Below are 14,109 nucleotides of genomic sequence, written 5' to 3' on the forward strand. Positions count from 1 at the left end.
TCCCATCCCATCCCAACTTTCTGATACTTATTTTGAAATGCCTCAAAACATTTTTGAACCGTATGTATGTGTGTGTGGGTGGGGGGGGGGAGTTGTTCCTGTACTTACTTACTGCAGTATTTTACTCTGTTGCATTCCCTCAGACCAAAATACTCTATAAGAAAAATTGTATCGTGTGACTAAATACTATTCTACAGCCTATGTTCCAGTTCAAGAATAAGCAAAACAAGTACCCAGTCACTCGTATCCTTAGTTTTTTGCATGTTGTTTTTACTGTTAAATGATTCAAACAGTCTCAAGTTGTACATGTTACAAAAGATAGAAAAACATATTTCCAAGAGTAAACGCAGTTTACTTTATTAAAGTTACTTTTCTGGAAAATGTAGTCAGCAAACATGGTCATGTGGAACTTGGGCTCAAAAGCCACGAAATGTTTAACCTTCAATGATGCTCATCGGGAAAGTCTTTAATTGGTGGAATTACTTCTCCAGTCTCCAGAATTGTATCACCCTAGGGACACAAATAAGCATTAGTTAAAAAAAAAAAAACGGGTAGGGGTGAGAGTACCACTCTGTTCTTCAAGTTGGTCATGTGGCCTGTGGAAAACCTAGTTCAACCGTGGCATTCACACTTTTAGGGGGAATTAAAGTAGAAGCTGTCTAAAGATGAATGTCCAGGATTCCAAATCTTAAAGAGCTTTATTCAGAAGCAAGCCAGGGGGACAGGAAAGTTTTTATCAAGTAAAAATGATCCTTATTTTGAATGGCCTAAAGAAATAGAAGCCCTAAAGAGAAGCTACAAGAAAAACAAACATATTCCATTTTATGATGCAATAAATGTATTTAATGCTTGACTTAGATTTTAGAAACAAAATGCAAACACTGGCTGGACAACTGACCCAGGGATCTTTTCAATCTCCGAGGCAGTGGCGTCATAAACACCATGGGGCTTTGGCGCTAGAACCAAGTGTACTAGGAATCACTGCCCTTCCACTGATAATTACTTAGTTTCTCGTAAATTCATCAGTTCATCGAATATTATGGACAATCAACAAGTAGGAGCTGTTACTATATTTTTATACCTTCTCACCATAAGAGTGACTTAACTATCTTACAGGAGCACGCTGTAGTTATACAAGTCCCTGAGAGAAAGGAGAGAAAGGGAAACAAAGCCCTTTGTAACCTGGGTTATTTCGCTCCACATTGGGAAAGGCTTGGTTTTGAAGGGATGACAAAGATCTTTCCAAAAGGAAACTGGGCATTTTTTATTGAATTGGATTTCCCTGACATTTAGTCAGATCATTTGCCTGAGGAATATAGCTGGTTCAACTGTTATTTTTCGAGGACTCAACAATGAAAGCTCTAGAATTGTCCGTGTTTATTTTAAATGGTCTGTGCTCTCGGTTAGTGTGTGGTATAGCAGAAGTCCTTCTTCTCGAGCACTTCTGGCTGCAGGGAAGCTGGTGACAAGTGCATTGTCTGCATGCTGGCGAGGAGAAGGCCCCACTGTGTCACTGGGTAAGTTCTTCAACTTTGCTATATTCCATCTTCTGTAAACTGGCCATAATAACACTGGGTTGTCGAAAAGATTAAGTAAAGGAATACAAGATACTTACAATAATGACTGGCACACAGTAAGAGCTGAACAAACGTTAGCTCTTTGGTCGTTGTAATCAAGGAGAGCAAAATGAGTTACTCCCTCTGTCCTCTCAATGAATTAGAAATAAAAACCTGCCCTCAAAATATAAATTCAGCACACAGAATTCCACTCCACTGCCACTGAGTTGATTCTTTTAGCAACCTGTATGGGGGTTCTGAGGCTGTGAATCCGAACACCTCATCTTTCTCCATGAAGTGGCTGGAGAATTTGAACCACACTGACCTCAGTCCAACTCCTTACCCAACACAACACCTGGGCTCCTCATACATAATGCTTGAAAGAATCAAAAAGAGCTTCAAGCATTTGGATAGTACTAACATCTAAAAACAATGTGTCAGAAAGAAGCTTGTGGAACAAAGCATGCATGAAGGAAACAGTCCATGTTTACTGGATGAAGACACGTGTGTCGAGAAGGAAATGAAGGCTGAATAGAAGGCACAAGTTAGAACAAAAACCCAAACCAAACCTGTTGCCAACAAGTTGATTCCAATCCATAGCAATCCCATCGAGTAGAGTAGAACTGGCCTGTAAGGCTTCAGGGCACAGTAGGATCGGCCTGTAGGGCTTCCACAGTACAGTCTTGCTGTAGACACTGACCGCAAACAGGTTCAAGCCACTGAACTTTTGGTGAGCAGCCACCGTGTAACCACTGCACCATACCAGGGCTCCTTTCTGAACAAACCAGACAGCCTTGAGGAGTCTGAACTCCTGTATCCCAGAGGAAGGGAACACCATCACGGGGCTTGGTAAGACAGGGCTGCGGCAGACCTGTTAGGCTGCTCACCAGAATCTAGGTTCTCTGTCCTGTACCGACAGCTAGCCAAGTTTTCGGTTTCCTCTGAGGTTAGATTTGACAGGGTGAGGGAGTTCTACCCCTCACTGAAATGTGAGTGGAAATGACATGTGACACTCTTAGGTTTGGAGACCTTGGAAGTGCCATGCTTAAGGTTGCATGTTTTGTCGACCTGGACCCCTAAAGAAACTCTTCCTTCCCTAGTTCCCCATTGGCTGACTTGGAACTGGTCTAGACTGTTACCTGATGAAGACATGAATGTATCTTATACTTAAGCCATAGCCCTTTGGAGACAGTTAATCCTCATAACCAGCATTAATCTAATGCAGAAATGAGTGCCTTGAAGTGAGTGCTCAGGATGCCATCAGAAAAACCAAACTGTGGAGCGTTCATTACCTTAGCATCTGGCAGTACAGGCGATGGCAGTGGGGCTTAAAAGGTACAGCAAAATGATGGCAGGAGATAGCCCAGAGGCAGAGTGAGGGAAGAGGGAAGAAGCCAGGGAGGCCCAGAAGCATAGGGAGCATCAGGATGTCCTGAAGAATTTAAATATTACGCCTGCAGGCACCAGACTCCTCGGCTGATTTGAAACTCCAAAGTCAGCAAGCCCAAGTCTCCGCTCACCCACTCTTTGCACACTTACTTCCCTGTCCATGTGGTGCAAGACCCAGCCTAGGGCAGAGCACAACCCGGTTTTATGACTGGACCTGAGATATAGAGCCAGACCCAGGACTGGTCCGTTCATAACCTGGAAACAGGTCAAGTACCCTACACCTACACCTGATAAAATCCCTTAGACATAGTTCATTTGGAGTCCCCACCTTTCCAAACTGCTTTCTGTTCATTTTGTGGTCCCTGAGTACATTCTTCAGTTGGGAGACCAAGGGCCCCTGGATACATTATAGCCATTCCAACAGTGTCTCATAAAAACCGGAAGCAGACTTCTGAATGCACATAAGGCTCTAAGTTAGAAACTGGGGAAAAGAGATCTGCCATGTGCTGGGCTACTGCTGGCTGCCTTGGCAATGCTCTTCGGGAAAGATGAGCTCAGGCAAGAAGAGGCTGACTTGAAAGCAGAAATAAAAATGGACAGGATCCAAAAGTGCATTAGTATTGAAAAACCAATTGCTTCTGAATCCACACACAGGAGTTAAAACTCTAAAAATATTCTGGGCAAGAAAAGGTCCAATAAAAATCAGTCCACAAAGGGGCTCAGGAAAAATAGGGACTTAACTCCATGATAGAGAGCAAAGAGGTAGAGGCACCCATAAGGGTAAACCAGAAAATAAGCCAACTTAATAATGATGTACAGACAGAATCAATACTAGCACATGGAACTGATCAGAAGCAAACACATTAGATGCTGACCAGCTGTGGCCCGGCCCCTCCCCCCCTTCACTGCTTCTCAGTGTCTCCTACATCTAGTCTAGGTCGGTAACTAGAGAGAAAGACCTCTAAGACAGACCCAGAGGTCAGAGAAGAAGAGAACAAAGGCCTGTCTTACAAAAACCAGAGCCCATTCAAGTAACTTTCCACAAGTAGAGAGAGGTTAGAGGTCTTTAAATGTTTGACCCCTGGGTTTCAGGAGTGACAAGAACCAGTGTCTGCTGCACTGTTTGTCCCACCACGGAAAACTGAATACGTTCATTATTGATCCTCAAATCAAGAGCCGTCATATTTAAACCTGACAGACAGAGCTGTGCATCATCTGGAGATAGGGATTGGGGGCTGGTTGCAGTGATGGAATGGGACTTTGGGGAGGCCCTGAGTGTGTTACACGTCGAGAGAAGCCAGCAAAGAGCTATTTGGTGACTAGAAGGAAGAATTCTGACCATTAGTATTCACTAAATACCCCTGCATAGAAAGCTGGGGGGTGGGGATTGGAAACCAGGCAAGGACCTACATGTAAATGCTATTAAAAGTGGGCCTTTAGAACCCTGAGTCTTAGTGCTGGCTGACAGGATTTAAGGAGAGTGATCAAAGCCACTTCCACGCCTAGATCTTAAAACCATCCCTGAGACATCCACCCTCTCTTCCTTAAGCTGGTCATCTGGATGCCTCGGACTCCGGAAAGCAGAGCTGGAGGACGGAGGAGGGTCGCCTGACCCACACCAGTCTGCCAGCTCAGTACAACTGAAATCTTTGTTTTGTTTCCTTAAGTAACTGGGATTTGGAGGGTTCTTTGCTAACCAACCTAGGGTCCAATGAGTACTCTTCAGGCCCCGAAGGTGGGAGGGGCAAAGGAAGTCCTCAGAGGAGCCCACAGCACAAAAGAGGAATCAGTGGCAAACAGAGGAGATGCTATGGAACCAGTGATGTAGTCTTTGGAAGAAAGCATCCCTTCTTTTGAACAGTAATGGGACAATAAATAAACACACAAACAATCATCCGGAAGAGTAAGCAGCATGCACAGGCTGTCACTTGGAGAGTGGGGTCTGCTCAGGCGAGTTCCTGATTGTGAGACAGCAAGAGTGTTCTGAAAGTACCTAGGCCCTGCCCACACAATTACACAAAAGAAACCCTTGCTCTTTCCTAAAGCTCAGTTCCTGGTGGGGAAGATTTGCCAACTTTGGTACTTCTGCTAAAGTACTATTCTAATGCAACAGATGGTGGATTACTGTGACCGTGTTGCTTTATTGAGTGTTTTGTTTTTAATTGTAGACTTTAGAGATTGATGATAGTTAAATTGTCTATGGCTAGAATTAGGACCAGAGCATAACACGTATATTACTGTGCGAGACAATCACCTCAACATCAACTGACTACTGAGTAAATTCTTTCCCTCTGACCAATTTTGCTAATTTTTAAAATCATTTTATTGGGGGTTTGTACAATTTTTATCACTGTCCATACATCCATTCATTGTCAAGCGCACATGTACATTCGTTGCCACCATCATTCCCAAAACATTTGCCTTCTACTTGAGCCCTTAATATCGACTGCCCGTTTTCCCCCTCCCTCCCCACTCCCCCTTCATAATTCATAAATTATTATTGTCATGTTACACTGTCCAATGCCTCCCCCCACCCTCTTCTCTGCTATCCACTTCTCTTTGCTAATTTTTAATGCTGAAATCCAAATTAAAAAATCAAACTCACTGCCATCGAGTGAATTCTGACTCATAGCAATCCTACAGGACAGGGTAGAACTGCCCCCTGTAGGTTTCCAAGACTGTAACTCTTAGAAGCCTCCAGAGAAGCAGCTGGTGGTTTCAAACTGCTGACCTTATGGTTCAAAGCACTCATATTAAACGTGCCTTATATTTCAAGGTATGAAATTTAATATGTATATGAACAAATGTGAAAAAATCACACAGGGAGGGGTTAGGGCCAAACCTTTAGAATGAGGCAAAAATCCATAGGGAAGGAGAGTTTGAAATAGAATTCACATGCTGTGACGATGTTGGGGGTGGGGTGCAGCGGGGGGAGGGTCTGCTCAGCCTAGTTTTCAAGCACCATGATAACGTCCTTTAGCACACATGAAAACGTGTATCAGTGAACAAAAGTTTGGTACTTCCATTTAACTTCAGGACTATCCAAGTCATACAAATTTTATAATCAGGTTGGAAAGAAACTTACACATCTTCCATTTTCAACCATAATTAATACCACACACGATCTCCTCCTTGTTTTTAAACGAGAATACACAAAACAGGTACTCAGATTGCCAGTGAAAGAAAGGAATGTGATCACTTGGAGGGAGAATGGGGGGAGAGAAAACTAATGAAGAAGCAAAACCAGAAAAGTTTCAAAGACTTACTGGGAACAATTTGGGCTTCGTTTCAACAATGGCATATGGCTTTTCCTGCAATAAAAATATGTTGTGTTATTTATGGCTTTAGGATTTCTTCCAAAAGAACATAGAACATTCCCCAACTTTTCAACTTAAAGCACCAAACTCACCGTATAGTAAACCCCACACTAACCAGACATCAGCTGTTTATTCCACACCTCTATTGATTTATCAAATAGCCATCTCAAATTAAGCAGGTCCAACATTGAACTTCCTCAGCCCCAAATTGCTCCTCCATTATTCCCTAGCTCAATAATTGGTACTTTCATTTCCCCTGAGACAAAGACCCAAATGTTGACTCTTCACTAAATCCTGTTGGTTCTACTTCGGGATATTTTGAATCCTACTGATTTTTACTGCCATGAGATGTAGTCAATTAATACGGCACTCCTGGCTATAATCTCATTTTGGAAGGAGTTTTCTATTGAGCTAATGGGCAGGATTAAAGCACCTTAATAGCATGTGTGAACCTTTTGTTTCCCAGGGGTATAGTTGGCTGAAAAACAGAACATTCACCTCCATCAAAGCCACTCCTCTGTGTATAAGAGCCATTTCTGAAACAGAGAATCCCAGGGCCACAGGAAGAACCAAGGGTGGAACTTAACTGAAGTGGTGTGGTGGAGGCACCAGACCAGAGGCCGAGGCAGGGAGAACACGATTACAGCAGCGAGGCAGCAGCACTGAGACTATGTGACTGGGAGGCAAAGCAGTGGGCTGCCTTCCTGGCTCACTGAGGCAGAGAGTACGGATCATGTGACTGAAATGTGGAAGACTAGAGAGATTTGCTACTGGCTGACGAGAGAGGCTGCTCTGGACCAATGAAAGTATCCTTACTATTTATTGATCCCGATTTCTGAGAGCCTTTAGTTTCTGTAATAAACCCTCATAACCGCGAGCTTTGTCTGTGAGTTCTGTGGCCCTTGCAACCAATCCATGAACCCAGCAGGTAGGTCAGAGTGTTCTGGGAGGAACGATTGGTGTGGGAATAGTAGATGGAGGCTGGAGGCATGTCTGACCTCTGCCCCAAGGCCACCGGGAAGCCAGAGGATTTGCTAACACCTACAGCACGACCACCCTAGTGCAAGTCCCAGTTTTTCACCTGGACCACCGAGAGCATCTCAAGTCTCTCTGCTTTCAACTCCTGTGTTACTACAACCATTCTATTTCCATACAGCAGGCAGAGTAGAGTGATCCTTTTAGACAAATTACTCCTCTGCTCCAAGTGCCATACTTCTTACAGAAAAAGCCAAAGTCTTACTCTGATGTTGTGGTCTCCTACCATTCACTCCTTCCCTCCTATAGTGTAGCCACAGGGGCTTCTTTGCTCTTAGTCTAATTAGTCAAACCTGCTGGAGCTTCAGGATCCCTGTCTTAATGATTCCTTCACCTGAAATGTTTTTCTCCCGGATAGCTGTCCATATTCTTATTCTATCAAGTATCACCTCTCATAGCAGCCCCTGTGATTCCTTTAAGGAGGTCTGGTGGTAGTGTAGTGGGTTACCCACTGAGCTGCTAATAACAACAGCTGGAACTTTTAGCTTCTGCTCTTGGCCGGGCACCTTTGCTCTGGACCATGCTCTCCATGCCGCGGCCTCCGCCACGCCACTTCAGATGAACTCCACTGGTGGTTCTCCTTCCTGTGGCCCTGGGATTCTCTGTTTCAGAGATGGCTCTTATACACAGAGGAATGGCTTTGATGGAGGTGAGTTTCCTGTCTTTCAGCACACCATACTCCAGGGAAACAAAGGGTGATAACATGATTCACACCCCCTATTAAGGTGGAGACTTAATCCTACCTTAATCCTGCCCATTAGCTCTCAGGAGAACTCCTTCCAAAAGGGGCTTACATCTACTGGCATAGGGGCCAGAATTTACATCTCATAAGGGATTATGGCCAGAAATGCCATATTAATTGACTACATTTCATGGCAGTAAAGGATCAGTTGGATTCAAAATATCCCAAACAACAGTTCAAACCCACCACCTGCCCCAGGGAGAAAAAAGGCTGTCTACTCCTATAAAGATCAAAAGTCTCAGAACACCACAGGAGTACACAACAGAAAGGATTTCTGGGAGGCACAAATACAGAGGAGCCCTGGTGGTGTAGTGGTAAGAGTTGGGCTTTGATCTACATGTCAGTAGTTCAAAACCACCAGCCACTCCTCAGGAGAAAGACTGGGCTTTCTACTCCAGTAATCAGCTATAGTCTCAGAAACCCACAGGGGGTCACTGTGGGTCAGCAATGACTCAATGGCAGTGAGTTTGGTTTTTGGTGAGGAGACACATATTAAATGCCTGGCTACTAACCAAACGGCTGGCTTCAAATCCAAATCCACCCAGCGGCACCTAAGAGGGGCCTGGTGCTCTACTCCGTAAAGGTAACAACCAGTGAGAAGCCTATGGGGCTGAGGCTCACCATGAGGTGAAATTGACTAGAGGGCAACTGGTTTCATTTGGCGTGGATAAATATGAAAAGTTAATGAGTTCATACCAGTACTTCCGATTCCTTTGAGACACCTACTTTCCATATGTGCACCAACCTTCTTTGACGGTGAGTATCCTGTCCCCTATGAGCTTTTATGTGTTCTTATGTGACCAGTCACCCACCATATAACCACCATGATACCCAATATAAAATCTTCCTCATCTCAGTCCTGACATCTTAATCTGGGTTGTCACCTCCATCACTATCTTACTCCATCCCTCCCTTCTGGTACCCTCCTCTTCCGGCTCAGGCTACAACATCCTGCGTCAGATCACCAGCACTGCTGAAGGCCCCTGCCCTGCAAAAGGTACACTCTCTCACAACCACTAGGAATCTTACACTGCTCACCAGGTCACACAATGGCCCTCTTCCCCCTTTGCGTTCTCCCTCTAGAATGGATGTTTTGTTCACCCTGCTTGGAATGCAACACCCAACACCAGACTGGGCTACCCCTAGTTTTAAAAAGATGGCACCTGGCTCAGTTGAATCAATACCTTCAAGATCTTTCACTATAAAAAGCTCAAGCTTCTTGGAAACTCTAGATTCTAAAGAAAGTTCTAAAATATCAGAAAGAATGTATTAAAGAGAAATAAGACAACGCTAAAGATAATTTTTATCTTTTTGGAATTTTATGCCAAATCATGTTTTAAAAAAGGAGCAGAAATTTATTTTTCCCTCCTGCTGAAGACCTTGAGTTCGGATGAGTATTATTAGATTAGCCACATCCTGATCATTTAAACACAATTTCCTAGGGAAATTAATTCTAAGATGTAAACAACCAATATGAATATTAACTTCTTAAACAACCATAATCTATTTTCATTTAACTAAAAGAATTCAAAGCCTTTAAAACCAGTTTATAAGTGGTACTTCCTTTTCGCTACCTAAAGCAGGGAAGGGCAAACCCACACAATAACATTCTGAACAACATTAAAAATAAATTATTAAAAATCTACTTACAGACACATGATATTTGAGATAATAATGAATAATCCAGGCAGGTATCAGTACATGAGTAAAAGCAAGGACACTGTGTCGGTATACCTTATGCAGCTGGAAAAACACAACAACACAAACAAATATCTCACTTTTATGTTTGTGGCAGGAAAAAAGAATGTAAAAATTATCCTTTTACAAGTCTGTGCATTTCCTCTTAGTCCATGGTTAGCTTTTCCTACGTGAACAGTTAAGAGTAACCAAAAGTAGGACATGCTGGGGGATCCCTAGAGTTTAGACTTTAGACAATTGGGTAGCCCGACTTTGCAAGATATTTACAGATCTCGTGAATTTGTGGATGTTTTCAACCAGTGGCTATCAAAAATCAGTTAGTAATGTCAGTGATACAGAGTTAGGGGAGATTCAAGCTTTTATAAACAATCGTCTAACACCTCTTTTCTCAGAAATTTGCACCCATCCTCATGCACCAGTCTTTGCTTCTCTAATGCCCAGCCATGCAACCAGCAGTAAATCACTGAATTTTTAGTCAAATCATTTCAACTGAGGCTCAGAAATAGTTGCCGGATATACAGTAAGCACCTGATTTTTGCTTATTGGTATTAACATTAGCCCACATAACTGAATTAACCAAGTAATTGAAAGCAATTCTGAGGTGCAATGTTTATCATCTATAATAGATGCAATGGAGTTACAGACAAGAAAATATTCCCAGGCCCTGAAAACACAGTACTGAAATGTATGATTTTCCAAAGAGCAAAATTTAGGAATACACACACACACGACACACAAAAACTCAATCTTTGTATCTTGGGTTTTTATTTATAAAGTAATTTGTAAGGCAACGGTGTGCTAGAAGTACATAGCGGTCAGGTAGACACACTGCCCTTGACCATACATCATTCACTGAGAACACCAACAGGGCACCCGCGCTGGAGGAGATCACCTAGGGCTGTTGCACCAGCTGGACTCACTGTGTCGCCCACTAGGCGGGTACAGTGTCGGTCTCCATCATCTCAACATTACAAGTTTGGCAAGTATCGTCAAACCCTAAAATGACAGGATTTGAACTCTGGGAGTCCTCGGTGCTCGCTCTGAGGAGGAGACCGGGACGTGTAAACACCGTAGCGAAGATTCAGGTCCCACTCTATGGCACTTGGCAGCACAGGACGCGGCTCTCCCAAGCCTCGGGCGGCCGTGCCGGCCGAACCCTCGATTCTCCTTCGAGGGGCGCGAGGCAGCGGTGTCCGCCCCGCAGCGGCTGCAGCCACGGGCGTCGGGTGGCCTGGCTGGGGCCGCAGCAGGCGCCGTGGGGAGGGTAGGGGAGAGGAGGGGGCTGGCTGTCACTCACCGCGTTCCTCCAGGGGGTCGGGTGCTGCAAAAACTGATTCCAGAACGCCTCCAGGGGCCACTGCCTCTGCGGCGGCTGCACGGGCTCCCGAGGGCTCAGCTCCTGGTCCTTCAGCCACCGCCTCCGCAGCTCTCGCACCTGCTGCAGCCGCAGCTTCTCGTCTGGAGTGTACCCCGACATGTCTGCCCGCGTCCCGAGGCAAGAGGAGAGCGCGTCCCCGGCCCAGGGCCTGTGCTTCGAGCGCGTTCCCGCTCCGGGAAGCGACCTTGCAAGGACGCCTGGGAGCGGCGCGTGGCTATGACGTCACCGCGCCCTCGCCTCCGCGACAGCGCCCAACCCGTCCGCCCGGGCAGGCAGTGGCTGGGCATGCGCAACGGCCTCCCTAGGCCCCCAGCGCCCCGCCCCCTGCTGGACTTAATTGGGTTACGCGCTGGCGGGCACCTGAGTGTGACGCGAAGCGCTCGGTGAGCAGGGAGAACGCGCCGTCAGAGAGCTAGCTGTAGGCTGAAAGCTGGAAGAATGGCAATACAGACCCCAGTGCAAAATTCTTCACTTTCCTCTTCTTCTGACCTAGAGACTCAGGGGTCGCTAGACACAGGTTCATATCCGAGGCATGGCAGTACCGGATAATGTGACCATGGGCAGTTTTTATGGTAATAAATATGGTTGCTCCCCTCCCCGCCCCCTCCACTATCATGATCCCAATTCTTGCAAGTCTGGCTAGACCAGAGGATGGACACTGGTACAGATAACAACTGGAAACACAGGGAATCCGGGGCGGATTATCCCTTCAGGACCAGTGATGAGAGTGGCAATACCGGGAGGGTGGGTTGGAAATTACAAGGATCTACATATAACTTCCTCCCTGAGAGACAGACAACAGAAAAGTGGGTGAAGGGAGACATCGGACAGTAAAAGATAGGACAAGCAAATGTTTTGAGAATGATGATGACAATGAATGTACAAATGTGCTTTACACAATTGATGTATGTATGGATTGTGATAAGCGTTGTATGAGCCCCTAATAAAACGATTAAAAAGAGTTCTACAAACCCCCAATAAAATGACTTAAAATAAATAAATATGGTTGCTTAATATCTACGCAGTATTACAGATGCAGTCACTGCAACTGCTAGGACTATCTCCAAAAAAATGTAGTAAAAATAGGAAGGGAATTTTGTAGCGGTTTTTACCCTATAAAAACAAAATGCTGAACGTTACCCCCATATCCTTTTGGAGTTGGTTGAATGAATTTGGTACACCATTGCAACGGAGTATGAATGTGGCTATAAAAATGTAGTGTTGAATTCTATGTACAACTATAGAATCAAACTAAGTGGTAAGTGCCCATACCAGCTCAGGGAGAGGGACATGTCTGATCAGAGCACACGGGAGCAAATGAAGGGGGAGGAAGAGAGAGTGGAGCACCAAGCCTTGACAACGATATTCCCGCTCAGAGCAGCCAATCCACAGAGAAGACCATATGACGGGCCCCACTATGAGACAGGCCATCCCTCACTGACCTATAGCCCTACAGGGGACAACACTGGAGACAGTGTGGGAATTGCACCCAATCTGATCCCACCGCACCGAGGCAAAACACTAAGGTTGTGCAACAGAACAGCAAGGGGAACAGGGCAACAAAGTCCCGAGGGAATAAAAAATATATACACTTTGGGGCCAGTGCTTAGCACCCCATCAGACTGGACCAGAAAACACTCCTAAAGACCAATAAACAGTCCTTGAACTAACTACAAGCTTTTCTTTTTTGTTGTTGGGTGTTTTTTAGTCACTGGCTTGTTGTTATTGTTCTGTTTTCTTTTGTTGCTTGGTTTTGCTCTGTCTTGTTTTTTGCATGTTATTATCTCCATAGTTCTGTCTAAATAAGATAGGCTGGATGAGAAACCAACAGGACCATTCTGGGGGACATGGGAGAGGGGATAGTGGGGGGAAAGGAAGTGAGTGTTACCAACCCCAGGGAAAAGGGAACAACAAATGATCCAAATTGGTGGTGAGGAGGGTGTATGAGGCCTGGTAGGGTGTGATCAAGGGTAAAGTAACCGAGAGGAATTACTGAAACCCAAATAAAGACTGAGCATGATAGTGGGACAAGTGGAAAGTAAAAGGAAATACAGGAAAGAGCTAGGAGGCAAAGGGCATTTATAGAGGTCTAAATGAAGGCATGTACATATGTAAAAATATATATGAGGATGGGGAAATAGATCTATGTGCACATATTTATAGGTTTAGTATTAAGGTAGCAGATGGACACTGGACAGTCACTCAAGTACTCCCTCAAGAATGCGAGAATACTTTGTTCTGTTAAACTAGTATTCCATGATGCTTACCTTCCTGACAACACTATCACTGAAGACAACCTGGGTGCATAAGCAAATGTGGTAAAGAAAGCTGATGGTGCCCGCCTGGCTATCAAAAATTACAGCATCTGGGAACGTACAGGCTTGAAGGTAAAAAGCGGCCATCTACCTGAGAAGCAACAAAGCCCACATGGAAGAAGCACGCCAACCTGTGTGATTATGAGGTGCCAAAGGGATCAGTTATCAGGCATCAAAGAATAAAAAAAATATTTGTGTGTTCACCTTCCTGATATGATCACTGAAGACAAATGGGTGCATAAGAAAGCTGATGGTGCCCCACTATCAGAAGATGAAGCATCTGGGGTCTTAAAGACTTGAAGGTAAACAAATGGCCATCTAGCCTGGAAGCAATAAAATTCACATGGAAGAAGCACACCAGCCAGTGTGATCATGAGGTGTCAATGGGATCTGGTATCAGGCATAAAATAACAAAAAAAATCATTGTGAATGAGGGGTAGGTAGTGTTAGGGTGGGGACCCAAAGCCCATCTGTAGGCAATTGGACATTCCCTTACTGAAGGTTCGCAGGGAGGAGACGAGCCAGTCAGGGTGCAGTGTAGCAAGGATGAAACATACAACTTTCCTTTAATTCCTATATGCTTCTTCCCCACCCACTATCATGATCCCAATTCTACCTTACAAATCTGGCTAGACCAGAGGATGTACACTGGTACAGATAGGAACTGGAAACACAGGGA

The 14,109-nt window shown here is 44.8% G+C and overlaps 1 protein-coding gene across 1 annotated transcript; it reads right to left on the reverse strand.

The window, feature by feature from the left end:
- Positions 1-259: 259 nt before the first annotated feature.
- On the reverse strand, positions 260-11,331 carry NDUFB6 (NADH:ubiquinone oxidoreductase subunit B6). The gene is made up of 4 exons (XM_075560014.1): positions 11,035-11,331; positions 9,690-9,782; positions 6,212-6,256; positions 260-510 (listed from the first exon to the last, which is right to left on the reverse strand). Exons 1-4 carry the CDS (start codon positions 11,212-11,214, stop codon positions 442-444), a joined length of 387 nt encoding a protein of 128 aa, XP_075416129.1. The 5' UTR covers positions 11,215-11,331; the 3' UTR covers positions 260-441.
- Positions 11,332-14,109: the final 2,778 nt, after the last annotated feature.

This window comes from Tenrec ecaudatus, chromosome 10 (assembly GCF_050624435.1).
Source record: "Tenrec ecaudatus isolate mTenEca1 chromosome 10, mTenEca1.hap1, whole genome shotgun sequence".
In the NCBI taxonomy this organism is placed as follows: domain Eukaryota; kingdom Metazoa; phylum Chordata; class Mammalia; order Afrosoricida; family Tenrecidae; genus Tenrec; species Tenrec ecaudatus.

Excerpts from the sequence above, each read along its gene's own strand:
- NDUFB6 (XM_075560014.1), bottom strand. The coding sequence starts at position 11,214 with ATGTCGGGGTACACTCCAGACGAGAAGCTGCGGCTGCAGCAGGTGCGA. Across the intron at positions 6,257-9,689 it reads ATCTCAAATATCATGTGTCT|GAAAAGCCATATGCCATTGT; the intron begins GTAAGTAGATTT and ends TTTTTATTGCAG. Across the intron at positions 511-6,211 it reads CGAAGCCCAAATTGTTCCCA|GGTGATACAATTCTGGAGAC; the intron begins GTAAGTCTTTGA and ends TTGTGTCCCTAG.